The following is a 27,852-nucleotide window of genomic DNA, read 5'->3' on the forward strand; positions in this document are numbered from 1 at the left end:
AGTGAGGTTTCAAACAGAATCTTCCAGCTGTACTGAGGAAAGACTGGGACATTGTGCAGTCTGACCATACCTTACCCTTTATCAACATGGGACCACCGAGAGTCAGTTATAGAAGATCCAGATCTATTCGAGATACACTAGTCAAAGTGGATCCCATTGACTGTTACAAGAAACAGACATGGTTAAATCAACCAAAACCGGGCTGTTTCAAATGTCTGGGATGTACTACGTGCAATGTCCTTAGTGCCACCAAGTTTTTTGTACACCCTCACACAAACAAAAAATTCTTCATCAGACACCGAGTTACATGTACCACTGAATATGTTGTCTACATGATCCATTGCCCTTGTGGTTTATACTACGTAGGCAAAACCATTGATGATTTACGGACACGCATGGCCAACCATCGCACTGCGATTAGATCGGCAATTGAGAAAAAAAAATTCTGATCAACCTGTTGCTAGACACTTTGCGTTGGCTGGCCATGCGGTGTCTAATTTACGATATGTCATAATAGATCATGTCCCTAGACCCAGTAGAGGGGGGGACAGGGCCAAACTACTTCTACAAAAGGAATCCAGATGGATTCATACCCTCAACACTTTAACGCCAAATGGGCTAAATGTAAGTTTAGATTGGCACTGTTTCTTATGATACTTGTCCCTTACTTAGTGATTTCATTTATGGAATGACTTTCTAATTTAAGTATATATATTCTGTATATACCCTCCTTTTTTAACATTGAAGTCCACCATAGCATGTATTCAAGTGATGACCCCCATTATATTACAATACGATGTATATTGTTTTCTAATTTGAACAGCTATTGATGTGCTTAAATACTCTATTATGTATGTTTCTCTTTTGCAGATAGTTTATCAGAATTGTAACCATTATCCGGCTCTTACGGCTACCTTTGGCACTGTCAGTGCAGATGGGCGTGTCCGTACGATCCGGAGTTCAGTGTCATTCTGTGAGTATTGTTTACCGGTTGCTATGACCACCCCCGGTCCTGCGCAGTGGCGCAGGGGGAACGCTATGGACACTTCCGGTATAGAATCTTGTTGGAGGGTAAGGCTTTAAATATTTGTTACTAATGTACATATTTGTTATGGTCTGAGGACGGGGCTAATTACCCCGAAACGTCACTGTTAAACATGGTGTATTAAACACACTATTTACTAAGACCCGGCGAGTGCGTCTCCTTTTTGCTGTACATGTTTTCTCTAGATGCACCCCGGGCATCTGCTGCACATTAGTTAGAGTGAGTGCGGATCTCTGAGAACTGTTTTATATATATATATATATACATATATACATATATATATATGAATAAATCGAACATATTCTATTACGCAAAGAACATTTGAATATGAAATATTCATATTTTGATGACGGGTTATCACAAATGAGAACATGTGATCATGTTTGCGTGAAAGTAAGGTGTTAGGTTAGTTTTTTTCCACGTTTTGTCTCCATTGACTATTATGGGGGAATGCTTGAATGCACACGCAATATTCTAACTTTGAATTTTAGCACTCGTCGAGTTACCGCAAGAGCAAAAACAGTTTACTTTCAACTCATAATATGAACTAACGCAAAAATCTTAATTCTAGCGCAATTTACGTTAATCTGGTCCTTTGTATTTTACAAGAAGTTTGTGCAGTATTTACACAAATTAACATACCCACCAAATGTAAATATATTGTCACTGTGTTTGCTGCTCATTCACCATTTGCCTTATTTGGAGCAGCCTATCTAAGCTGGTTACTGGACTAGACATAGCTTGGTATTTTGGTAGCAAAACCTTTTTTGTATTGTTCTAATCCCCTCTTCTGAGACCAGCTAAGGACAGATATGTGGCAGGGTAAGTCTTTTGGCATCTGTATTGTGCCCTTCCAAATATCTGAATTGGAAAACCCATATCTTTCAAAGTAAAATTGCAGGGAAAAAGGGCAGAATTAATTAATAAAGTATACTGCATTTTTAATACCCATAATTAAACATTTTTATTGCACTCTCAATGTGTTTTATGTTCATTAAAGTAAGGCTATGTATTTATATACGCAAAGAAAGGAGAGTACAGTGTGAATAGATCTCCTTAAAGGGACAGTAAAGTCATAGTTAGACATTCATGATTCAGACAGGGCATACAATTTAGTTTAGCACATTTCATTCAAATCCTAACATTATTTTTAGGAACAGAAGTGCTTCTCAAGTGCATTCTTTTAGTCTCTATCTCCTTTGGGTATAGACTACATTTGTAACTAGGGCATACAATTTAACCCCTTAATGACCAAAACACTTTTTAATTTTCTTACCATTAGGGACCAGGGCTATTTTTACATTTGCTATTTTTAAATTTCTGTGGTGTTTGTGTTTAGTTGTAATTTTCCTCTTACTCATTTACTGTACCCACACATATTATATTCCGTTTTCTCGCCATTAAATGTACTTTCTAAAGATATCATTATTTTCATTATATCTTATAATTTACTATAACAAAATATATAAAATATGATGAAAATGTTTTAAAAAATACACTTTTTCTAACTTTTGACCCCCAAAATCTGTTACTCATCTACATCCACCAAAGAACACCCATGCTAAATAGTTTCTAATTTTTTTCCTGAGTTTAGAAATACCTAATGTTTACATGTTCTTTGCTTTTTTTGCAAATTATAGGGCAATAAGTACAAGAAGGAATTACGGAGTATAGGCGCTCTGGGCTAGGGATAAAAACATAATTTATGCTTACCTGATAAATTCCTTTCTTCTGTAGTGTGATCAGTCCACGGGTCATCATTACTTCTGGGATATTACTCCTCCCCAACAGGAAGTGCAAGAGGATTCACCCAGCAGAGCTGCATATAGCTCCTCCCCTCTACGTCACTCCCAGTCATTCGACCAAGGACCAACGAGAAAGGAAAAGCCAAGGGTGAAGTGGTGACTGGAGTATAAATTAAAAAATATTTACCTGCCTTAAAAACAGGGCGGGCCGTGGACTGATCACACTACAGAAGAAAGGAATTTATCAGGTAAGCATAAATTATGTTTTCTTCTGTTAAGTGTGATCAGTCCACGGGTCATCATTACTTCTGGGATACCAATACCAAAGCAAAAGTACACGGATGACGGGAGGGATAGGCAGGCTCTTTATACAGAAGGAACCACTGCCTGAAGAACCTTTCTCCCAAAAATAGCCTCCGATGAAGCAAAAGTGTCAAATTTGTAAAATTTGGAAAAAGTATGAAGCGAAGACCAAGTTGCAGCCTTGCAAATCTGTTCAACAGAGGCCTCATTCTTGAAGGCCCAAGTGGAAGCCACAGCTCTAGTAGAATGAGCTGTAATTCTTTCAGGAGGCTGCTGTCCAGCAGTCTAATAAGCTAAATGAATTATGCTACAAAGCCAAAAAGAAAGAGAGGTAGCGGAAGCTTTTTGACCTCTCCTCTGCCCAGAGTAAATGACAAACAGAGAAGACGTTTGTCGAAATTCCTTAGTTGCCTGTAAGTAAAATTTTAGAGCACGGACTACATCCAGGTTGTGCAGTAGACGTTCCTTCTTTGAAGAAGGATTTGGGCATAAAGAAGGAACAACAATCTCTTGATTGATATTCCTGTTAGTAACTACCTTAGGTAAGAACCCAGGTTTAGTACGCAGGACTACCTTATCCGAATGAAAAATCAAATAAGGAGAATCACAATGTAAGGCTGATAATTCAGAGACTCTTCGAGCCGAGGAAATAGCCATTAAAAATAGAACTTTCCAAGATAACAACTTTATATCAATGGAATGAAGGGGTTCAAACGGAACGCCCTGTAAAACATTAAGAACAAGGTTTAAACTCCATGGTGGAGCAACAGTTTTAAACACAGGCTTAATCCTGGCCAAAGCCTGACAAAAAGCCTGGACGTCAGGAACTTCTGACAGACGTTTGTGTAACAGAATGGACAGAGCTGAGATCTGTCCCTTTAATGAACTAGCAGATAAACCCTTTTCTAAACCTTCTTGTAGAAAAGACAATATCCTAGGAATCCTAACCTTACTCCAAGAGTAACCTTTGGATTCACACCAATATAGGTATTTACGCCATATCTTATGGTAAATCTTTCTGGTAACAGGTTTCCTAGCCTGTATTAAGGTATCAATAACTGACTCAGAAAACCCACGTCTTGATAAAATCAAGCGTTCAATTTCCAAGCAGTCAGCTTCAGAGAAGTTAGATTTTGATGTTTGAAGGGACCCTGTATCAGAAGGTCCTGTTTCAGAGGTAGAGACCAAGGTGGACAGGATGACATGTCCACCAGGTCTGCATACCAAGTCCTGCGTGGCCACGCAGGTGCTATTAGAATCACTGATGCTCTCTCTTGTTTGATTCTGGCAATCAATCGAGGAAGCAACGGGAAGGGTGGAAACACGTAAGCCATCCTGAAGTCCCAAGGTGCTGTCAGAGCATCTATCAGGACTGCTCCTGGATCCCTGGATCTGGACCCGTAACGAGGAAGCTTGGCGTTCTGTCGAGACGCCATGAGATCTATCTCTGGTTTGCCCCAACGTCGAAGTATTTGGGCAAAGACCTCCGGATGAAGTTCCCACTCCCCCGGATGAAAAGTCTGACGACTTAAGAAATCCGCCTCCCAGTTCTCCACTCCCGGGATGTGGATTGCTGACAGATGTCAAGAGTGAGACTCTGCCCAGCGAATTATCTTTGATACTTCCATCATAGCTAGGGAGCTTCTTGTCCCTCCCTGATGGTTGATGTAAGCTACAGTCGTGATGTTGTCCGACTGAAACCTGATGAACCCCCGAGTTGTCAACTGGGGCCAAGCCAGGAGGGCATTGAGAACTGCTCTCAATTCCAGAATGTTTATTGGCAGGAGACTCTCCTCCTGACTCCATTGTCCCTGAGCCTTCAGAGAATTCCAGACGGCACCCCAACCTAGAAGGCTGGCGTCTGTTGTTACAATTGTCCAGTCTGGTCTGCTGAATGGCATCCCCCTGGACAGATGTGGCCGAGAAAGCCACCATAGAAGAGAATTTCTGGTCTCTTGATCCAGATTCAGAGAAGGGGATAAGTCTGAGTAATCCCCATTCCACTGACTTAGCATGCACAGTTGCAGTGGTCTGAGGTGTAAGCGTGCAAAGGGTACTATGTCCATTGCCGCTACCATTAAGCCGATTACCTCCATGCATTGAGCCACTGACGGGTGTTGAATGGAATGAAGGGTGCGGCAAGCACTTTGAAGTCTTGTTAGCCTGTCCTCTGTCAGGTAAATCTTCATTTCTACAGAATCTATAAGAGTCCCCAGGAAGGGAACTCTTGTGAGTGGAACGAGTGAACTTTTCTTTTCGTTCACCTTCCATCCATGTGACCTTAGAAATGCCAGCACTAACTCTGTATGAGACTTGGCAGTTTGAAATCTTGAAGCTTGTATCAGAATGTCGTCTAGGTATGGAGCTACCGAGATTCCCCGCGGTCTTAGTACCGCCAGAAGAGCACCCAGAACCTTTGTGAAGATTCTTGGAGCTGTAGCCAATCCGAATGGAAGAGCCACAAACTGGTAATGCCTGTCTAGGAAGGCAAACCTTAGGTACCGATAATGATCTTTGTGAATCGGTATGTGAAGGTAAGCATCTTTTAAATCTACAGTGGTCATGTACTGACCCTCTTGGATCATAGGTAAAATTGTCCGAATAGTCTCCATCTTGAACGATGGAACTCTTAGGAATTTGTTTAGGATCTTTAAGTCCAGGATTGGTCTGAAATTTCCCTCTTTTTTGGGAACCACAAACAGATTTGAGTAAAACCCCTGTCCCTGTTCCGATCGTGGAACTGGATGGATTACTCCCATTAACAAGAGCTCTTGTACGCAGCGTAGAAACGCCTCTTTCTTTGTCTGGATTGTTGACAATCTTGACAGATGAAATCTCTCTCTTGGAGGAGAGTATTTGAAGTCCAGAAGGTATCCCTGAGATATTATCTCTAGCGCCCAGGGATCCTGAACATCTCTTGCCCAAGCCTGGGCGAAGAGAGAAAGTCTGCCCCCCACTAGATCCGATCCCGGATCGGGGGCCCTCAATTCATGCTGTTTTAGGGGCAGCAGCAGGTTTCCTAGTCTGCTTGCCCTTGTTCCAGGACTGGTTAGGTTTCCAGCCTTGTCTGTAGCGAGCAACAGCTCCTTCCTGTTTTGGTGCAGAGGAAGTTGATGCTGCTCCTGCTTTGAAATTACGAAAGGAACGAAAATTAGACTGTCTAGTCTTGGCTTTGGCTTTGTCCTGAGGCAGGGCATGGCCTTTACCTCCTGTAATGTCAGCGATAATCTCTTTCAACCCGGGCCCGAATAAGGTCTGCCCTTTGAAAGGTATATTAAGCAATTTAGACTTAGAAGTAACATCAGCTGACCAGGATTTTAGCCACAGCGCCCTGCGTGCCTGAATGGCGAATCCTGAATTCTTCGCCGTAAGTTTAGTAAGATGTACTACGGCCTCCGAAATGAATGAATTAGCTAGTTTAAGGACTCTAAGCCTGTCCGTAATGTCGTCCAGAGTAGCTGAACCAATGTTCTCTTCCAGAGACTCAATCCAGAATGCCGCTGCAGCCGTGATCGGCGCAATGCATGCAAGGGGTTGCAATATAAAACCTTGTTGAACAAACATTTTCTTAAGGTAACCCTCTAATTTTTTATCCATTGGATCTGAAAAAGCACAGCTATCCTCCACCGGGATAGTGGTACGCTTAGCTAAGGTAGAAACTGCTCCCTCCACCTTAGGGACCGTTTGCCATAAGTCCCTTGTGGTGGCGTCTATTGGAAACATTTTTCTAAATATCGGAGGGGGTGAGAACGGCACACCGGGTCTATCCCACTCCTTAGTAACAATTTCAGTAAGTCTCTTAGGTATAGGAAAAACCTCAGTACTCGTCGGTACCGCAAAATATTTATCCAACCTACACATTTTCTCTGGTATTGCAACTGTGTTACAATCATTCAGAGCCGCTAACACCTCCCCTAGTAATACACGGAGGTTTTCCAGTTTAAATTTAAAATTTGAAATATCTGAATCCAGTCTGTTTGGATCAGAACCGTCACCCACAGAATGAAGTTCTCCGTCCTCATGTTCTGCCACCTGTGACGCAGTGTCTGACATGGCAGCGCACTCTGTTCTCACCCCAGAGTGATCACGCTTACCTCTTAGTTCTGGTAATTTAGCCAAAACCTCAGTCATAACAGTAGCCATATCCTGTAATGTGATTTGTAATGGCCGCCCAGATGTACTCGGCGCTACAATATCACGCACCTCCCTCTGAGCGGGAGATGTAGGTACTGACACGTGAGGCGAGTTAGTCGGCATAACTCTCCCCTCGTTGTTTGGTGAAATTTGTTCAATTTGTACAGATTGACTTTTATTTAAAGTAGCATCAATACAGTTAGTACATAAATTTCTATTGGGCTCCACTTTGGCATTGCAACAAATGACACAGGTATCATCCTCTGAATCAGACATGTTTAACACACTAGCAAATAAACTTGCAACTTGGAAATACAATTCAATTAGAATAATATTAAAACGTACTGTGCCTTTAAGAAGCACAGAAGATCTATGACAGTTGAAAATTAATAAATTGAAACAGTTATAGCCTCAATCCTTGTAAACAACACAACTTTAGCAAAGGTTTAATCCCATTAGCAAAGATAACAAATTCTGAAAGCAGGAAACAAATTACAGAATAAACGTTTTTTATCTCAGTCAAACTATAATTCTCACAGCTCTGCTGAGAGAAATTACCTCCCTCAAAATAAGTTTTGAAGACCCCTGAGCTCTGTAGAGATGAACCGGATCATGCAGGGAATACAATGAGTTGCTGACTGAAATATTTGATGCATAGTAAAAGCGCCAAAAAACGGCCCCTCCCCCTCACACACAGCAGTGAGGGAGAACAGAAACTGTCAGAAAAACAGATTAAGCAACTGCCAAGTGGAAAAATAGTGCCCAAATATTTATTCACACAGTACCTCAGCAAATGAAAACGATTTTACATTCCAGCAAAAACGTTAAACATAATCTCTAGTTATTAAACAGCTTTATGTATTTCTTACAGTGTAATTCTAGTGAAGTACCATTCCCCAGAATACTGAAGTGTAAAGTATACATACATGACATTATATCGGTATGGCAGGATTTTCTCATCAATTCCATTGTCAGAAAATAAAAACTGCTACATACCTCTATGCAGATTCATCTGCCCGCTGTCCCCTGATCTGAAGTTTACCTCACTCCTCAGATGGTCGAGAACAGCAATATGATCTTAACTACTCCGGCTAAAATCATAGCAAAACTCTGGTAGATTCTTCTTCAAACTCTGCCAGAGAGGTAATAACACACTCCGGCGCTATTTTAAAATAACAAACTTTTGATTGAAGATATAAAACTAAGTATAATCACCATAGTCCTCTCACACATCCTATCTAGTCGTTGGGTGCAAGAGAATGACTGGGAGTGACGTAGAGGGGAGGAGCTATATGCAGCTCTGCTGGGTGAATCCTCTTGCACTTCCTGTTGGGGAGGAGTAATATCCCAGAAGTAATGATGACCCGTGGACTGATCACACTTAACAGAAGAAATAATATTAATAACCACACTATGGGGATACAATGTAGTAACGTTTAAGTATATGGTATGTAGAAAACAAAAAAGGGGTAAAAATTGCTTATGCTCACAGTTATGAGATGGCAAGTCTGATCTGGAGGATAAAGCTTTTGGTGTATATGTTCTTTACGCTGAATATTATAGTAATAACGTCCTTTATTTATATATGGCTAGATTTAGAGTTTTGTCGGTAACGACCCGCGTAGCTAAAGCTGGCTTTTTTCTGGCCGCACCTTTTAAATAACTCTGGTATTGAGAGTCCACAGAATGGCTGCGTTAGGCTCCAAAAATGGAGCGTAGAGCATATTTAACGCAACTTCAACTCTCGATACCAGAGTTGCTTACGGACGCGGCCAGCCTAAAAAACGTGCTCATGCACGATTCCCCCATAGAAAACAATGGGGCTGTTTGAGCTGAAAAAAAACCTAACACCTGCAAAAAAGCCGCGTTCAGCTCCTAACGCAGCCCCATTGTTGTCTATGGGGAAACACTTCCTACGTCTGCACCTAACACTCTAACATGTACCCCGAGTCTAAACACCCCTAACCTTACACTTATTAACCCCTAATCTGCCGCCCCCGCTATCGCTGACCCCTGCATATTATTATTAACCCCTAATCTGCCGCTCCGTAAACCGCCGCTACTTACATTATCCCTATGTACCCCTAATCTGCTGCCCCTAACACCGCCGACCCCTATATTATATTTATTAACCCCTAATCTTCCCCCCACAACGTCGCCTCCACCTGCCTACACTTATTAACCCCTAATCTGCCGAGCAGACAGCACCGCTACTATAATAAAGTTATTAACCCCTAATCCGCCTCACTAACCCTATAATAAATAGTATTAACCCCTAATCTGCCCTCCCTAACATCGCCGACACCTAACTTCAAACATTAACCCCTAATCTGCCGACTGGAGCTCACCGCTATTCTAATAAATGTATTAACCCCTAAAGCTAAGTCTAACCCTAACACTAACACCCCCCTAACTTAAATATAATTTAAATCTAACGAAATAAATTAACTCTTATTAAATAAATTATTCCTATTTAAAGCTAAATACTTACCTGTAAAATAAATCCTAATATAGCTACAATATAAATTATAATTATATTATAGCTATTTTAGGATTTATATTTATTTTACAGGTAACTTTGTATTTATTTTAACCAGGTACAATAGCTATTAAATGTGGCAGCGATGTGGGGGGACCTCGGTTTAGGGGTACATAGGTAGTTTATGGGTGTTAGAGTACTTTAGAGCACAGTAGTTAAGAGCTTTATAAACCGGCGTTAGCCCAGAAAGCTCTTAACTACTTACTTTTTTCTGCGGCTGGAGTTTTGTCGTTAGATTTCTAACGCTCACTTCAGACACGACTCTAAATACCGGAGTTAGAAAGATTCCATTGAAAAGATAGGATACGCAATTGACGTAAGGGGATCTGCGGTATGGAAAAGTCGCGGCTGGAAAGTGAGCGTTAGACCCTTTCCTGACTGACTCCAAATACCGGCGGTAGCCTAAAACCAGCGTTAGGAGCCTCTAATGCTGGTTTTCACGGCTACCGCCAAACTCCAAATCTAGGCCCTAGAATTTTATATTCTTGACAATGCGAGATAGTCAAATGTATAAGGGTGATACAGAATATAATCTATAGTATTAGAATATATACTAAGGATTAGCTCCAACTAAGCAAATTACAAAAATATAAATTCTTTAATATATGATTATATTAAAATAACACATAGAATACAATAAGTAATATGATACAAATCTAGCGCAAGCTCGTATAGAAAATCAGTGTGGGGGATGACAAATTATCTCACACTAAATTACTAAAACATAAGGAGGTCAAACACAAAATGACAAATGATATTACATTTGGAAAGTTATATAGCTAATCTAAACTGGACGTCCAGTATAATTAAAAATAGAAAAACAGAAAATAAAAGTTTAAAATGAGAGGTCATAAAAAGTATACTTATATATCAAACATATATATATAAATAATTTATTAATTTATAATAATTAATAATAATAATTATAATAATAATAATAATAATAAGTACAAGTAGCTCTTTGCTATTTCCAAACCATTTTTTTTTTACTTTCAAAATTAGCGATAGGAACACTGATATCTGTCAGGAATCCCTGATTAACCCTTCACATGTATATATTTTTTTTTAGTAGACAAGCCAAAGTACTGATCTAGGCCCATTTTGGTATATTCCATGCCACCATTTCACCGCCAAATGCGATCAAATAAAAAAAATAATTTTTTCACTAACTTTAGGTTTCTCACTGAAATTATTTACAAACAGCTTCTGCAATAATGGCACAAATGGTTGTAAATGCTTCTCTGGGATCCCCTTTGTTCAGAAATAGCAGATATAATAGCAGACGTAATTAGAAGGCCACTAAATGCCGCTGCGCACCACACTTGTATTATGCCCAGCAGTTAAGTGGTTAATTAGGTAGCTTGCAGGGTTAATTTACACTTTAGTGTAGAGATCAGCCTCCCACCTGACACATCCCACCCCTGATCCCTCCCTGACCCCCACTCAAACAGCTCTCTTCCCTCCCCCACATCACAATTGCGATCATGTGATTTCAGGGCCGGGATCAAATCATGGGGGACTGCCTAAGTTGCTAGACATGCCCCCAAGTCTGATGCTTATCTACGTCAAAGTGGGAAACTGTAGGATGCCATATATGGTAGGACGTTCCATGCCTTCCTAGGGGCTGCCTGTATGTAATGCTTGTGCAATGCCGCCTCTTGCTCGCACTAGCCCAATGGCGCAGGAATAGGTGTTGTCAATCACCCCGGGGCAAACGTACCCAGAGTAATTTAATCCGCCAGATAATAGCTGGCATACTGGTTAGGAAGCTGCAGTCTCATAACCGCTGCTTAACTTTCAGCTGCAATGGGGGCCCAAAATTGTACACTTATTTTGTCAATATTTAAACAGCTAATGAAACTTTAAAAAATACATGTTTTTCTCAGACTTTTTTTAATGCCTCATTCTATCTAGCATTTATTTGGGGCTAGATTACAAGTGGAGCGCTAAATATCGCTTGCACGCTATAATTGTTAAGTGGGTAGAATGCTGGCTTAAAGATAGACGATAGAGGGTTTCAATTAATGGAGTACATTCAAATGAGGCATCAGTTACTAGTGGTGTTCCCCAAGGGTCAGTTCTTGGGCCTGTTTTGTTTAACATGTTCATAAGTGATATTGGAAGTGGGCTTAAGGGGAAGGTTTGCTTGTTTGCTGATGATACAAAAATTTGTAACAGGGTAGATGTTCCAGGAGGAGTTGATCAAATGAACTGTGATATTAATAAACTAGAGGACTGGTCAAATAAATGGGATCTGAAATTTAATATTACCAAGAGCAAAATAAAGCATATAGGATCCAAAAACCCAAAGGCCAATTATAGTCTCAATGGTACATTACTGACTGTAATTAAATAAAAAAAGGGATTTGGGAATTATTATTTCAGATGATTTAAAATTTGGTACACAATGCCGCAGTGCAGCCAGTAAGGCCAGTCAAATGCTTGGTTGCATTGGAAGAGGTTTTAGTAGCAGAAATAGCAAGGTTCTTATGCCACTTTACAGATCATTAGTTAGACCAAATCTGGAATACTGTGTACAGTTCTGGAGACCATATCTTCAGAAAGATATAAATAAACTAGAAGCTGTCCAAAGGAGGGCTACTAAAATGGTACATGGTCTAAAATATTAAACGTATAACGAAAGACTCTATGATCTAAATATGTATAGTTTAGAGGATAGAAGGGAAAGAGGTGACATGATAGAAACCTTCAAATATATGAAGGGACTTAATAAAATAGAAGTTGAAAGCATTTTTCACAAAAAAATAAATGCCAAAACAAGGGGTCACAATCTAAAGTTAGAGGGTAGCAGATTCAGGAGAAATTTAAGGAAGCATTTTTTTACAGAAAGGGTGGTGGATTCATGGAATGAACTTCTATTTGAGGTGGTAAACGCAAAGACTGTAAAGGAATTTAAAAATGCCTGGGACATGCATAAGGCTATCCTAAGGAAAAAGTAACATGTAATATGGGTAGACTTGATGGGCCTTTTTGGTTCTTATCTACCGTCAAATTCTATGTTTCTATGTTTCTAATATTAGCGCTCCACTGAGTAAAACCAGCGCACGTTAATGTGCGCTGGTATTACAAGTTAAGTGCTTCCATAAGCTCCAATGGGCGCCAAGCCTGTATTCCTGCACGTCTATTGGCTAAGAGGTGGAAACTTTGGTGTACTCATGTTTGGTTAGCACACGTTCACTTGGTATGTCAGGTTTTTGATGCTCACAATTCATTTTTTAAGTTGCTAATAGTATAGTATGCATTCTGAGGTAATGTGTTTTTCTCCTGTCTTTTTTCAGCTCAACTTAGCACTCATTGTCCCAGTTAAAGCTTCTTAGGAGGGGGTATATGGTTTCCATTCCTCATGAGCTTTTTTAGGGGGTTTAATAGTTTTTATTGCATTACTTTGCCATATATATAATGGAGCAGCAGTATTCTGTCCAAAAATCTACCAATGAAACTGAGTCGCCTGAACACCTTTTTTTCATCATTAGGTTTGCTTATTGTAAGAAAACTGAAATGCTTCCCCAGCTCATTTAAGTGGCTTATGTTTAGATTTGTTAATGCAAACAGACCAATCTAATGCTGTTTCTTATGGTACTAATGCACCAACTCTTTGTTCACTACAGGTTAATGCTGAAGTAGTGCCTTCTGCCATGAAAACTTTTATCAAGGCTGTAGTTTCTGAAGCATTGGCTACTCTCCTGCCTTCAAACAAGCGTAAAAGGTCAGTTCAGATTTTACCTTTTACAAGTTCTATCTGCCCTTATACCAGGGATACTGTTTTGTCTTCAGATGGTGCAGTTTCCTTTGGGGATGATCATTCCTCATCTGAATTTGAACCTAAAATTTCCTCTTTTTTGTTTAAGGTTGAACATATTCGTTCTCTTTTAAAAGAGGTCCTTGTTACATAAAAATCCTAACTTTTCTGATGGTAAACCTTGTAATCATTTGAATTCAGTTTTTAGGACTGTTGTTAATCTCCCTGAGGTTTTCACTGTGCCTAATGCTGTCTCTGACATAATTTCTAGGGAATGGTCTAAGCCAGGTATGTCTCTTACACCTGCAACGTTTAAAAAGTTATATCCTTTACCTGGTACTAATCTAGATTTATGGGAAACAGTTCCCAAGGTGAATTTGCCCATTTCCACTCTGGCTAAACATAATAATATTTCTTTAGGAAGACAGTACTGCTTTTAAGGACCCTTTAGACAGAAAATTAGAATCTTTTCTTAGTAGGGCTTTTTTAGATGCTGGTTATATTAGCAGATCCGCTATTTCTACTTACTGGTTGTCTAGTCTTTCAGAGCAGTATTCTAATGACCCGGTTAGTGCAAATCTATTGGGTTTGCTTCAAAGTGCTAATTTTTTTATTTGTGATGCTGTGTTTGACATTATGAAGATTAATGTCAAAAGCATGTCATTAGATATTCTTGCCAGGAGGGCCTTGTGGCTTAAATCCTGATCTGCTGATATGGTGTCTAAATCTAAATTATTGTCTCTTTCCTTTCAGGGAAATAAGTTATTTGGTTCTGATTTATAGATTAAATTATTTCTACTGTTACTGGAGGTAAAGGGACTTTTTTTTCTCAAGACAGAAAGTCTAGAGTAAAATCCAAAGCTTCTAATAATTTATGTTCCTTTTTTCAGAATAAATAACAAAAAGCTGACTCCAAAGCAAGATTCCTCTGGTTCAGTCTATAAACCTAATGCTTGTAATGATGAGTCAGGAAATTCTATCCAGGACCACAATAGTCATGCTTGTACTCCCAGGCAATGCACACCTGTTGTTCATTGGTCTCCTGAAGTAAATTTTAGAGACACTCACCGGAGACAACATGCAACATATCAGAAAAACTTTAGTCAATGGAAGAAACAAGAAACAGCTTTCACGTCCACAATACAAGAGGATGCTGGAGAAGACCGATTAATCTTACGGTTGTTGTGTAGTTAAGTTTAAAAAAAAAGTAGAAAAGGAGATGTAGTGTTATGCTTACTTCCTGGTTGGGTTAGATGGCACATTGAGGCTTCCATACAAAGATGATGTCATCAAGTGGGCTGTGCTTAGAATCAGAACAGTTCAGAAGCCAACTTGTGACAGTTTGTGATGCAGTTATAAAGTACAAGTAACAAGGACTGAAACTCAAAAAATCTGACAATTGCTGCTAATAATAAGTGTAATGTCAGCTACAGATCACTGCAGCAGGATACAGCATCAGCCAGTCAGGAAGAGTAAAAACTCTGTTACTCATTACAGTTATAAGTGTATTGCAGTTATACAGTTATACAGTTATAAATTACTCTGGATTACTGTCTACAGAACAGACTTTATACAGCTGGTCAGGTAGTTCCCTTGTCATCTTGCATACTACCTGATACTGAGATTACTATAGTGCTGCATACACAGTGTACAGGACTTCTGATATAAGGAGTGCAGCAGCCATTCATTATAAAGGACTATATATGTGTATATATCCATATTACTGTGTGCAAATCTACAGGAGCCACCTTGTTATGTAAGCCAGTAAATAAAGGTCCACTCTACATTTAGAAGTTGCCAGTGCATCATTCATATAAAGAGTTAATGTTTGCTATGTAAGGACATTACACTATCCCTACTTCCAAAACTGCGTGAAGGTGCAGCCCCCTACCCAGAAGTTTTGCTAGGGGGAAGATTAAGCCTCTTTCAGGACACTTGGTTTTAATCTGTTCCAGATCCCTGTGTTCAGAAAATTGTTTCTCAGGGATATTGAATAGGATTCAGAACAGGGCCTACCAGAGGAAGGTTTCTTTTCTTTCCAATGTTCCAAGGAATCCCGTAAAAGCTCAAGCTTTTCTTCAATCTTTCTTAGACCTGGAAGTTAAGAGTGATTGTTCCAGTTCCTCACAGGAACAGGGGATGGGATTTTATTCAAATCTCTTTATAGTTCCAAAGAAGGAAGGCACTTTCAGACCAGCTCTAGATCTAAAGGTTCTGAACACATTTGTAAGGATTCCATATTTCAGACTGGAAAATATCAGGACTATTCTGCCTTTTGTTCAGCTAGGTTAGTTTATGTCCACAATAGATATAAAGGATGCTTACCTTCATGCTCACATTCACAGAGAACATTTCCAGTTTTGGAGGTTTGCTTTTCTGGACAAGAATTTTCAGTTTGTTGCTCTACCATATTAGTCTGGCTACAGCTTCAAGAATATTTGCAAAGGTTCTGGGTGCCCTTTTGTCTGTGATCAAAACTCAGTGTATTGCAGTGTTTCTTTACCTGGACGATATCTTGGTTCAAACTCTGCCTTTTCCTTTAGCAGAATTTCATACCAACCAACTCTTGTTGTTTCTTCAAAAGCATGGTTTGAGGATACATTTTCCAGGGTTATTTGGTTCCTCAGATAAATGTAACTTTCTTGGGTTTCCAAATAGATTCACAATTCATGAGTCTCTCTAACAGGGCACAGATGGTTAAGATTGATGTCACCGTCTCTAAACCTTCAATCACTCTCATTTCCTTCAGTGGCTTAGTGTATGGAAGTGCTAGGTATCATGATTGCAGCCTCAGATGCAATTCCATTTGCTTGATTTCACATGAGGCCTCTTCAGCTTTGCATGCTGTGTCAATGGTTCAGGGATTATACTCAACTGTCCCAAAAGATAGTTTTGGATCCCAGTATGTCACTCTCTAACTTGGTGGCAGGATCATTAGTGTATTATTCAGGGGGCATAATTGTATTATTCAGGGAGCTTCTTTTGATCATCCTACCTGGACTGTGATCACTACAGATGCAAGTCTTTCAGGTTGGGGAGCTGTCTGGGGGTCTCTGACAGCACAGGGGTTTTTAAATCCTTGGAAGTTGAGGTTACCAATCAGTGTTTTAGAACTCCATGCAATTTTCAGGGCCCTTCAAGTTTGGCCTCTGTTGAAAAAGGAGTCTCATCTCCATTTTCAGACAAGCCCCCACAGCAGGGGCTTATATCAACAATGATGGAGGTGTCTTGGATTATCTCCTGGACAGAAGCCAATTCTTGTCTAATTTCTGCAATTCACATCCCAGGATTGAACAATTGGGTGGCAGACTTTCTCAGTCGTCAGTCTCTAGATCCAGGGGAGGGGTTTCTTCATCAGGTTGTGTTCAATAAGATTGTGGATTTTTGTGGTCTCCTAGAAATAGATCTGATGGCCTCTTATTTTAATAACAAACTTCCCAGGTACTTAGCAAGGTCCAGGGTTCCTCAAGCAGAGTTAGTGGATGCTCTAGTAGTTCCTTGGTCATTTCAGCTTGCTTATCTGTTTCCACATCTGGTTCTTCTTCCCATAGTGATTTCCAAGATAAGACTAGAAAAGTAATTTGTAATCCTGATTGCCCCAGCTTGGCCTCACAGGATTTGGTATTCGAATCTGGTTCACATGTCCTTGGCCTTTTCCTCTACAGTCAGACCTTCTGTCCTCCTTTTGAACCTATGCATAAATTAGACATTAAACTACTTTCTCTGAGAGAAAAAAAAATATTTTTGCAAAATCTTCTGCTAAAATAGTTTCTGAATTGTCTGCTCTTTCTTTTGAGCCTCGTCTTATTTTTCATCAGGATAAGGCTGTTTTACGGACATCATTAAATTTTTTGCCTAAGGTTGTTTCTTCAGACAAATTTAGAAGAGAGATTGTTGTTCCTTCTTTGTGTCCTAATCTTAAGAATACATCTGAAAGCTCTTTTGCATTCTCTGGATGTTGTTAGGGCATTGAAATACTGATGCTACTAAGGATTGTAGACAAACTTCTAGTTTGTTTGTTCTTTTTTCTGACCCTTGGAAAGAAGGCCTCTGCTATTTCTTTAGCATCTTCTTTAAATTTTTGATTCACAAAGCTTATTTGGTGTCAGGTCTGCCTCTGCCGCAAAGGATTACTGCTCATTCTGCAAGGTCAGTTGTCACTTCTTGGGCATTTAAGAATGAGGCTTCAGTTGATCACATTTGCAAGGCAGCTACTTTGTCCTCTTTGCATACTTTTACTAAATTCTACAATGTTGATGTTTTTACTTCTTCTGAAACAGCCTTTGGTAGAAAGTTTCTTCAGGCAGTTGTTTCAGTTTGATTGTTTTGCCTGTTTACTTTTTTTAAGTGCATTTAAAAAAAGAGAGAGAGAAATGTATTGGGGTTGTGGATTTATTTTCTGAGAGGTAAAATATGTTTTTTAAATCCCTCCCATTATGTTATTACTCATGGACTCCACAGCTTGGTTATTAGTTCCCATGAGTAATGGATCTTGGACTCTCACCACCTGTATGAAAGAAAGCATAATTTATGCTTACCTGATAAATTAATTTATTAATGGTGGTGAGAGTACCCAAAGCCCCACCCTATGTTTTCTAGAGTTAATTTATTCTTGGTACATCTTTTTTCCATGCTCCTTTTATGACACTTTTTCCTTATTCTTGCCTCACTTGTTTGACTATACGTTAGACTGAGGTACATGTGAGGTGAGAGGTGTTTTATAGAGAGTCTTTGCTGCCTCCTAGTGGAAAAGAGGAGTAATTCCCATTAGTAATGGATCATGGACTCTCACCACCATGAAATAAATTAATTTATCAGGTAAGGTTGCATGGTATCCAAAACTATGGCCATCTTTACTCTATATAAACTCTGAGAGTTTAATTTTGACTTTACTGTCGCTTTAAGTGAAAGCTGTTTATTTTGACTTTTTGTGCAGAAACGAGCCTTAAGAAGTGATTGCTCAGTGACTTATTAGGGAAATTCCAACTGTCCTATTGATCGACAGTGGCATAAAGCATTCAAAAGATAATTTTTTTCAAGTACAGAAACATCTCTTTTACAAAAAAAAGCATTGTATTTTTGAACATACTCTTTTAGATGCAATACAGATATCATATGACTTTAAAAGCCCTTTAAAAAAAATATATTTTTTTATTATTATTTTTTTTTTTACTTTTTTTCAATGCCTTTTCTTCTTTTAAACTGAAAATTCCTGGTAAATGATATGAAAGTAAGGCTAAGCTGAAACTACAAATGACACTGCCATTAGCAGCACTTAACTGTAATCACAAGAATAAGGCAAACATTTTCCTGATACACTTCCTTACTGTGCAGAGCTCTACTGACTGAACAGATTTTAGTGCTATTCATTAGCATGCACACTACTTCAGCGCTGGGTAGCAACTTCATTTATCGAATTCGAATTTGACAGAGGAAATGGCAATCTTGGCTTCTTCCTGATGTAGTGACATTCCTTACAGATAATAATAATAATAATAATAATATCATGTCAAATCAAATATAAAGATTTATTGTGTTATGTATTGTACTTTTGTTTCAGTTATGCAAATCAGTAAAATAACTTTCTCCTCAGACAGAGAATATTTTATTTGAAGAAATGAAAAAGTATATTAGACAAGAAGTCCTGAGGATTTTTGAAGGTAAGAAAAGGCCTGTGTGAAATGAGTATATGCACGTTGCATGTAATATATGCAAATACATTCTAGGGATAGTTATTCTCTAATCTTGCTAGCTTTCAATCTACTAATAATATGCATAGTAATTAACCTGAGTTAGTAACACAATTTATTGTTAAATAGATCTCATAAGGCTTTATAAGAAAACTGACATTTTTAAACAATGTGGCATTGTTTTTGAGCAGGAAACTGCCTCCCTCTTTTCAGACAATTACATAATTCTATTATAGCTCATATTTAATATAGATTGTTATATCTTTTTAGCAAGACTCAGCTTCTCATTTGCTATTTTTTCCCCTTGTTCTTTTGTTTGGAATATGATATGGAGGTTTACAAATAAATGACAATAAACTTTTAAAATAGTTAAAAGGACATTAGAATGTCATGGTTATGGTTACTACTCGCCATGGTATTGCAACTCCTGTGCCTGCTGTCCCCCTATTTTAACCCCTGAAAGGTGCCAGATGGGAAAGCTCGGCCTCGCCACACTATGTGCACTATCTTGGAGAGCTTAGGTATTTTACTATGGGGATCATGATTGGCCCATGTAAATGATTGGTGGGATATTAAGCTCTCTGTCTCCTTTACTTTAGGATCCTACAAATTAAAAAATAGGCCCATGAGTGGTCTGCCCCATGTTTTTGAAGGAGACTTAAATAATGAGAGTCATGTGCCATGTATTAATGGCTTTTTTATATTAGAGTACATTAATTCTCTCTTGTATTTGTATGAAAAGTAAGAAAAGAGGTTCCAGAATATAGTATTAAAAAATGCAAAAATGTAGAGCTCTGTAAAACTCTGTGGGCTCCATGTACTAAGCCGTCAATTCATCCGTCATTTTAGACGCGGATAAACTCGCCGTTACTCGCCGCGGGCGAAATGGTGTCCACTGTCACTATGTACTAATAATCCCCCAATAAATAGACAAGTCTAGCCCGCCGCGAGCCGTGGCGGATTATTGATAAATTTGACGCCTCGCTCGCCGCGACTAAGCTGATGTACTTAACTTTCAGTTGAATTGTCTGGCCAATTATTAACACGTGACATGCAAGGTGTCACGAACATCATAGTAGTCGCGGGAATAGAATTTTGCTCCTATAAAAGTTCAACTTATCGTTAGCGACATTGGGGGAGCAGATTAGGGGTTAATAAATATAAAGTAGGTGTCAACGACGTTGGGGGCAGCAGATTAGGGGTTCATAGGGATAACGTAGGTTGCGGCGGTGTCCGGAGCGGCAGATTAGGGGTTTAATAATTTAAATGCAGGTGTCAGCGATAGCGGGGCGGCAGATTAGGGGTTAATAAGTGTAAGGTTAGGGGTGTTTAGACTCGAGGTTCATGTTAGGGTGTTAGGTGCAGACTTAGAAACTGTTTCCCCATAGGAAACAATGGGGCTGCGTTAGGAGCTGAACGCTGCTTTTTTGCAGGTGTTAGGTTTTTTTTCAGCTCAAACTGCCCCATTGTTTCCTATGGGGAAATCGTGCACGAGCACGTTTTTCAAGCTGGCCGCTACCGTAAGCAACGCTGGTATTTAGAGTTGAAGTGGCGGTAAATTATGCTCTACGCTCCCTTTTTGGAGCCTAACGCAGCCCTTCAGAGAACTCTAAATACCAGCGTTATTTAAAAGGTGCGGGGGGGGAAAAAACACACGTAGCTAACGCACCCCTTTGGCCGCAAAACTCTAAATCTAGGTGATTGTAAAGAATGGTTGTGCATATTGACCCTGGACCTGCCACCGCATTTCCTATTAGGGAGCTAACATGCATAAGTTTATTCTGAAATGATCAATACTGCATTAGAGAAATGTTTACATACTGCATCTGGAAACACATTTTCATGTTTAGCTTCCCTCCGTGAGGGACATTTTTTGTCCTGTTTCTAGGGCAACAGGATTAAGGAGTTTGCAGATTTTTGAGGGGTAACCCTATGACATGATGCTTAACTTTTATGCTCTCCAAATATTACATTTATTAAAGCGCCATTATAGTAAAAAAAAAATGACATGCGCTAATTCATTAAATCATGTCCTTTTTTTTTTTTTTTTTTTTTTTTTTTTTTTTTAAAGTTTCAAATTTTTATTAGTAAAGATTTCTCAAATACAATAGTGACATAATAAACAATTTGGAGCACGCAGGCTCCTACAGAAAGTATGAACAGAGAAATTGGTACACTGAAAATGTGTCAGATCAGAATGTGTTCATAAAATGAGAAAAATGAACGAAATATAGTTCGAGTCAGATGAGGTGGGTTAACTGGGGTGGGGGGGGGACTGGGGAGGGAGGAAAGGAAGAGTTGTTGTTAGAGGCAGAGGTTTAGTTCACATGCGGATGATACATGGAGAGGGTTGCCTAGTGTGTGTTTACTCTAGAGTTCGGGGTCCAAGTAATGGTGTGGTTAGATTGCCAGTCTGCCCACACTAGTTCAAATAGGTCTGAATTATTTAGAGAGTAAAAGATAGGTTTCTCCATATTGTAGATGTATGCCATATAGTTTAGGATGCATGACCATTTTGGGGGCGTCTCGGTTTTCCATGCCTTGGCTATTGTCGCTTTAGTAGCTGTTAGCAAATAGATTGCTAGATATGCTTGGTGTTTAGGTAATTTAGTAATGCCTATGTGTAAGAGGGCATTAGAAGGAGTTATAGGAAGTGTTATGCCTAATCTCCCTAGCGTACGGAAGCAGGTACTCCATAAGGGTTTTAACTTGGGGCATTCCCACCATATGTGTAGAGAGTCTCCTTTTTTGCCACAATTACGCCAGCATAGAGGAGAGGTAGAGACAAACATTTTGTTAAGTCTCGCAGGGGTAAGGTACCAGTTCGTTAAGAGTTTGTAATATGTTTCGAAGAGTGTGACACAGTGCAGTGCTTTTTTAGTGAGGGAAATTACATGTTGCCATACTTGTGGGGGCAGAGTCAGGTTCAGAACTGATTCCCATGTGAGCAAGTGAGGAAGTTTATTCTCAGGGTCTGTGTTTCCTATTAAGGTATAATGCATTGATAATGGTCTGTGAAGTTTGTTACCTTGTTGCCAAGTCGTTTCCCAGAGTGTACGGGGTCGGTGTAACTCAGGTTGAAATCCCCAGCTAATAAGAAAGCTCTTTAGTCTTGTGTATTCATATGTCATGTACCTGGGTAAGTTGGAGCCAGCCTTTATTTCTGAGAGTGTCATGAAGCGCGGGGTTGGTGAAGTAACCCAAAGGTCAGCTACTGTTTGTATTCCAATTCTTGTCCAGCCATTAGGATGAGAGTCAGGTAAGCCTCGTAGGAGACCTGTCAAGGGAGTAATAGGTGAGGGATGTGGGGCGATGTGTGGATAGTGTCTTAGCTTATCCCACATGGCGAGGCATTCTCGTATTATGTTATTGCTAATGTCTGTGGTACGTCTTAGGTGGGCAGGAATCCAAATTAAATCGGGTAAAAATATATGGTTTGGGAGGGAGGCTTGTTCTATGGTTTTCCATTTACTAGGGGAATCTTTCGCACCCCATTGCGAGATGTGGGTGAGCATGGCTCCTTCGTAGTACCTAGTTATTGATGGGGAGGCTATACCTCCTCTACTAAGGGGGCTTTGAAGGATTTTATGCGCCACTCTGGGGGGTTTGTGTTGCCATATATATTTTGTAAATTCACTCTGAAATTGGTGAAGGAGATATCCCGGGATACGGAGAGGTAGACATCTAAATAAATAAGTAATTTTAGGTAGAAAAGACATCTTAAGGGCTGTTAACCTACCTATCCATGAGATATAAGTGTAGTCCCATTTGTCTTTTAGGGTGCGCAGTTCGGTTAAAAGGGGCAGGTAGTTGTCTTTGATCATCTGAGGGATATTATTCGATATCTTAACGCCTAAATGGGAGATGAAGTTATTGACGCAGTGTACTCTGTATTGGACTCTGAGGGTGTCAACTGTGTTCTGTGGAATTCCCCAGGTAAAGATTTCTGTTTTATCTAGGTTTAATTTGTAAAGTGACATATCTCCAAAGGAGTCTAAGATTTCTATCAGTCTCGGGAATGAAGATAGGGGGTCTGATGAGAATATTGTGATGTCGTCTGCAAAGAGTGCAATTTTGTGGATAGTGCCATGTAGGCGGATGCCATCAATTTTTTTATCTTGTCTGATTTGTTCTGCTAGTGGCTCGATTGCCAGGGCAAAAAGAAGGGGTGAGAGTGGACACCCTTGTCTGGTGCCATTAGATATTGGGAAGGGGGGTGAGGCAAAGCCTAGGCCTCTAACTACTGCTGTGGGAGTGGAGTAAAGGGCCTGTATCGCTTTGATAATTTGATCTGGGAAACCAAAGATTTTAAGGGCTTCCCATAAGTAGGACCATCTAACGCGGTCAAAAGCCTTCTCTGCATCCAATGAGATTACAGAGAATGGCCTATTTAGTCTGGTGGATTCAGTGCAGATGTTTAAGAGACGTCTAGTATTGTCTGGTCCCTCGCGATGAGGGATAAATCCTACTTGGTCTAAGTTTATGAGTTTCGGGAGTAATTTAGATATGCGTGTAGCAAATAATTTAGCGTAAATTTTAATGTCTAAATTAATCAGGGAGATTGGCCTGTAATTGGAGCATAAAGATGGGTCTTTTTGGGGCTTAGGAATAGTAATCACCGTTGCTTCCAAGAATTCCTGACTAAACCTACCCTGTTCTCTAGCGTAGTTAAAAAATCTTAAGAGTAGTGGGGTTAGTTCGTTTGTGTATGTTTTGTAGAAGGCTGCTGAGTAGCCATCTGGGCCCGGAGTTTTGAAAGGTTTTAGATGCTTTATTACGTGTTTGATTTCCTTAGAGGTGAAGGGGGATGAGAGTGTTTCTTGGTCGTCAGACGACAATGAGGGGAGATTTAAGTTGCGAAGGAAGGAGCAAATCTTGTCAACAGGAGTTAGTTTGTCACTTGCATTTTTTTCTAGATTGTATAGGTTTGAGTAAAATCTCTCAAAGCAAGTACCAATGTCTAAGGGTTTGCGGTATGTCTGGTTCTCAAATTGGATCTGGTGAATTCTTGAGGTACTCGCCCTGTTTTTAAGTTTATTTGCTAGTAGTGTATCTGCTTTGTTACTCTTGTGGTAAGTAATCTGTTTCAGTTTAAATAAATTAGCCTGTGTGCGTTTTAGCTCTAATTGGTTAATATGGTTTTTAATCTGTATAATTTGAGCTGTGGTTTCATCTGAGGGTGTACTTCTGTTTAGGAGTTCTAGATGACGCAATTCGATATGAGATTTGGAAAGGGGTAGGCCAGATAGTTTTTTGAGATGAGCTTGTTTTTTAATTATGAGACCCCTAAAGGTGGCCTTTGCCGCCCCCCATAGTGTGTCGTCTCTGACCTGATTATTGTCATTAGTTTGGCAGTAGAAGGTTATGTCTTGTCTCAAGGTTTCCTTAAATGCAGCATCCTGTAGGATGTCATGCGGGAGGCGCCATGAAGGCTTCACATTATGTCGTTCCGCTGAGCGGAGAGTTACTGTAACTAGGTCATGATCAGACCATGGGCATAGGGAGATGGTAGAATGTTTGACTTGGTCAAGGGTTTCTGCTGAGCAAAAAACATAGTCGAGTCTGGAGTATGTTTTATGAGGAAATGAGAAGTGAGTGTAGTCTCTATCCCTAGCATGAAGTGAACGCCATACATCGAAGTAGCAGAAGTGGGTAATAATTTGTCTGAACTTTTGAGAGAGTTGAGCAGGAGGGGTGGCATGTTTTGTCCGGGTAGTTCTTTTTCTGTCTAGTACTGGGTCCCAAGTCATGTTGAAGTCCCCCGCTAGTAAGACTCTGCCTATTTTTATCCGGTCAACTGTGTGTAGGACCCGCTTGAGGTATCTAGGCTGATGTGAGTTAGGTAGATAGATAGAGACTAAGGTGTGATCATTATGGTCTAGCTTACATGTTAGAATGAGAAATCTAGATTGGGGATCTTTTAGGACTTGGATTGGTTCATAAGATATTCTTTTATGGATTAAAATTGCCATACCTCTGGCTTTTTTTGAAAAAGAGGTGTATTCGAGGACAGTGTAATCTTTAGATATTGTGTAAGGAGAGTTGTCTAATGACCAATGTGTCTCCTGAAGGAATGCTACGTCAGGGTTATGGAATTTGAGTGATCTAGCTAAAAGGCTGCGCTTATGTGGGGAGTTTAGGCCTCTTACATTATGGGTTAGTATTTTGAGGGGTGGCATAGGGAGGTATGGGGAGCAGGTCAGGTCTTTTAATAATAAGAGTCAGTGTAGGTGGGGAGGATAAGGGGAGGGGAATAGGCAACAGATAGAGTGAGGGAGAGTTAGCGAAAATAGTTCGCTATGGTGGAGCCCTAGTGTGGGCTGCCTGTGGGGGGCGAGAAGCGAACAGAAACAGGGGTCTTTGAAATGGACCCTGCTCCGCAGTAATCATTGTAAATTAACTTGCTATTACATATGAGCAATACTTAAATTAAGACAACAACCTTAAAATAACAATCAAACACATAACTTAATTGTACTATCTAATAGTAAACTTTTTAAACTTTAACTCAATCTCAGTTATGATCTGTTGGAGACAGGTCAAACTTCCAGGTTAAATGAAGTCTAGGTAAGTTCCATTAAAGGTTACCAGACGTGTTTTTACGGTGGGTTAGTTTTAGGTTTCTTAGCTCTTTGCTCTCTGATAGACCATTCGGGAGCTGAAGCTCTCAGCTTTGGGTAGGTCGGCTGTAACGGTGGAGGTTGCTCCTGGTGTAGGCCCCATGTGGCCAGGAGAGCCATACCTTGAGGTATGGAGTTGATTGTGTGGCTCTGGTTATTTCTGGTGACCACTAGATTTGTAGGATGGCCCCACCTGTACTTAATATTAGCCTTCCTGAGTGTCAGAGTAATTTGTTGAAAGGTTTTACGGTACTGTAGTGTATGAGTTGAAAGGTCAGGCAGGAGTTGAACATCCTTGAATTTTTCTGGCATAGGCAGTCTTTTGAAGGCTGCTTGTATAAGTTTGTCTTTGTATACGTAGCTGTGAAAGCAGACAATTACATCTCTTGGTTTGTCGGCGGGAGCAAGTCGTGATCTTAAGGCTCTATGGGCTCTTTCCATTGTATCAGTGTGTCCATCTGGGGTGCCCACGAGTACTGTAAACAGCTCCTTTAGGTAGAGTTGGAGATGAGTATTCTCTACAGTTTCTGGGATGCCCCTAAACCGGATATTATTTCTGCGAGATCTGTCTTCAATGTCTGCCATTTTAAACTCAAGTTGAGTCATCTGATCTGCTAGGGTTTCAGAGTAAGTGAGCAGGTTTGATTGGTCTACTGCTAAATCATCCTGTTTCCGCTCTAGTGCTTCAACCCTTTCTCCAATCTCTGAAATTTCCTTTTTCAGTTCCGCAGAGGACCGTTGAATTTCCTGGGTGATAGAGCGTGTTTGACTGGCCAACATATGTTGTAGGGTAGCCTTAGTAATGTAATGATGTGATGGCGCTTCTGAGCGCACACTGGAATGAGATTCAGCATCGATCGACTCAGGGTCGCTCATCTCCTCGTTGGTGACAGGGTTAGATTCCTTTCCTGATTGAGTAAAATGATCATAAACAGTCTTCTGAGTGTTAGTGGAGGGTTTCCCCTGTCGTCTGGGCCCATGGGGCATTGTGTTAAGACTGTTAGGTATGTCTGTAAGTTAAAAATTAACACCAACCTTCTATTATAGAGCACTCTGAAAACAATCTGAAAAGTATAAAGCACCGTATAGTAAAGTTTACTAAGTCTGATATGTATTGCTAGACTGCGGAGCAGGGGTCAATAACACCTTCTATATTTATGACATTTTGTTACAGCATCACATAATAGGTAGAAATTGAACCTTTCGGTCCCAACATACAAATGTAAGTAGATGAGTCACTGGCACCCCAGGGAATGATGGGATACGACTATGTAGAAGGGAAAAAGGAAAAGGGAAGTGACCAGCCCAGACTGGCTGGACCGGAAAGGGAGAGGTGCCAGAGAGGATTAACAGACAGTGTAACTCAGCAGAATACTGAGTAGGGGTGGTTAAGATACCCCGCTATTAAGACCTTAAGTTGTTAGGTCAGGAGTGTAGGTGTAGATGATGTTCCTCAGGATATAAGGTTTCAAAAGGTGTGTTTCAATAGGGGTAGTGCTATGTGGGAAGATCAGGCTATGTGTAGTGAGTGTGTTTGCTGCAGCGTGTCAGTGTGTGTGTGGCTAGGGGAGCGTGTCAATATGTGTGTCTATGTGTATGCGCCCCGGGGAGTAAGTGTTGGTTAAACTACTTGGTAGGTTTAGGTAAATATATATGTTAGGTTAGGTCACGAGAGCCTTTAGTGAGAGACCAGTATTTCTTAGCCTAACTGTCAGCACATCATATAAATGAAAAGTTACACCAGTACTTATCGTGAAACACTTAAAAACCTGTGGGAGAAAGATGTATGATTAAGGCAGCAATATAAAATCACACTCCACCTCAGGCTGTGAACCTGAGGACAATGAAGCTGTCGCAGCAGCTGGCATAAATAAAAAAGAGAGTAATGTGATAATGTCTCAGTAGCATGGGGTGTGCAAAGTCTCACTCCACAAAAAGAAAATAAGGTTGTGTTAAGTAACAAAGGATACGCTGTGCACACTTCGCTGCAAAATGTGGCTGTAGTGCCCAGTTCTC

General features: G+C 40.1%; 1 protein-coding gene across 4 annotated transcripts in view; it reads left to right on the plus strand.

Moving 5' to 3' along the window:
- COL19A1 (collagen type XIX alpha 1 chain) overlaps nt 1-27,852 on the plus strand; it is a 1,696,717-nt gene that overhangs the window by 1,613,458 nt on the left and 55,407 nt on the right. For all 4 annotated transcript variants that reach the window (XM_053710417.1, XM_053710419.1, XM_053710420.1 and 1 more), the window contains one exon: nt 19,120-19,186. In XM_053710417.1, coding sequence (XP_053566392.1) covers nt 19,120-19,186 — 67 coding nt within the window. The remainder of the gene's footprint in view (nt 1-19,119; nt 19,187-27,852) is intronic.

Source organism: Bombina bombina, chromosome 4 (assembly GCF_027579735.1).
Source record: "Bombina bombina isolate aBomBom1 chromosome 4, aBomBom1.pri, whole genome shotgun sequence".
In the NCBI taxonomy this organism is placed as follows: Eukaryota; Metazoa; Chordata; class Amphibia; order Anura; family Bombinatoridae; genus Bombina; species Bombina bombina.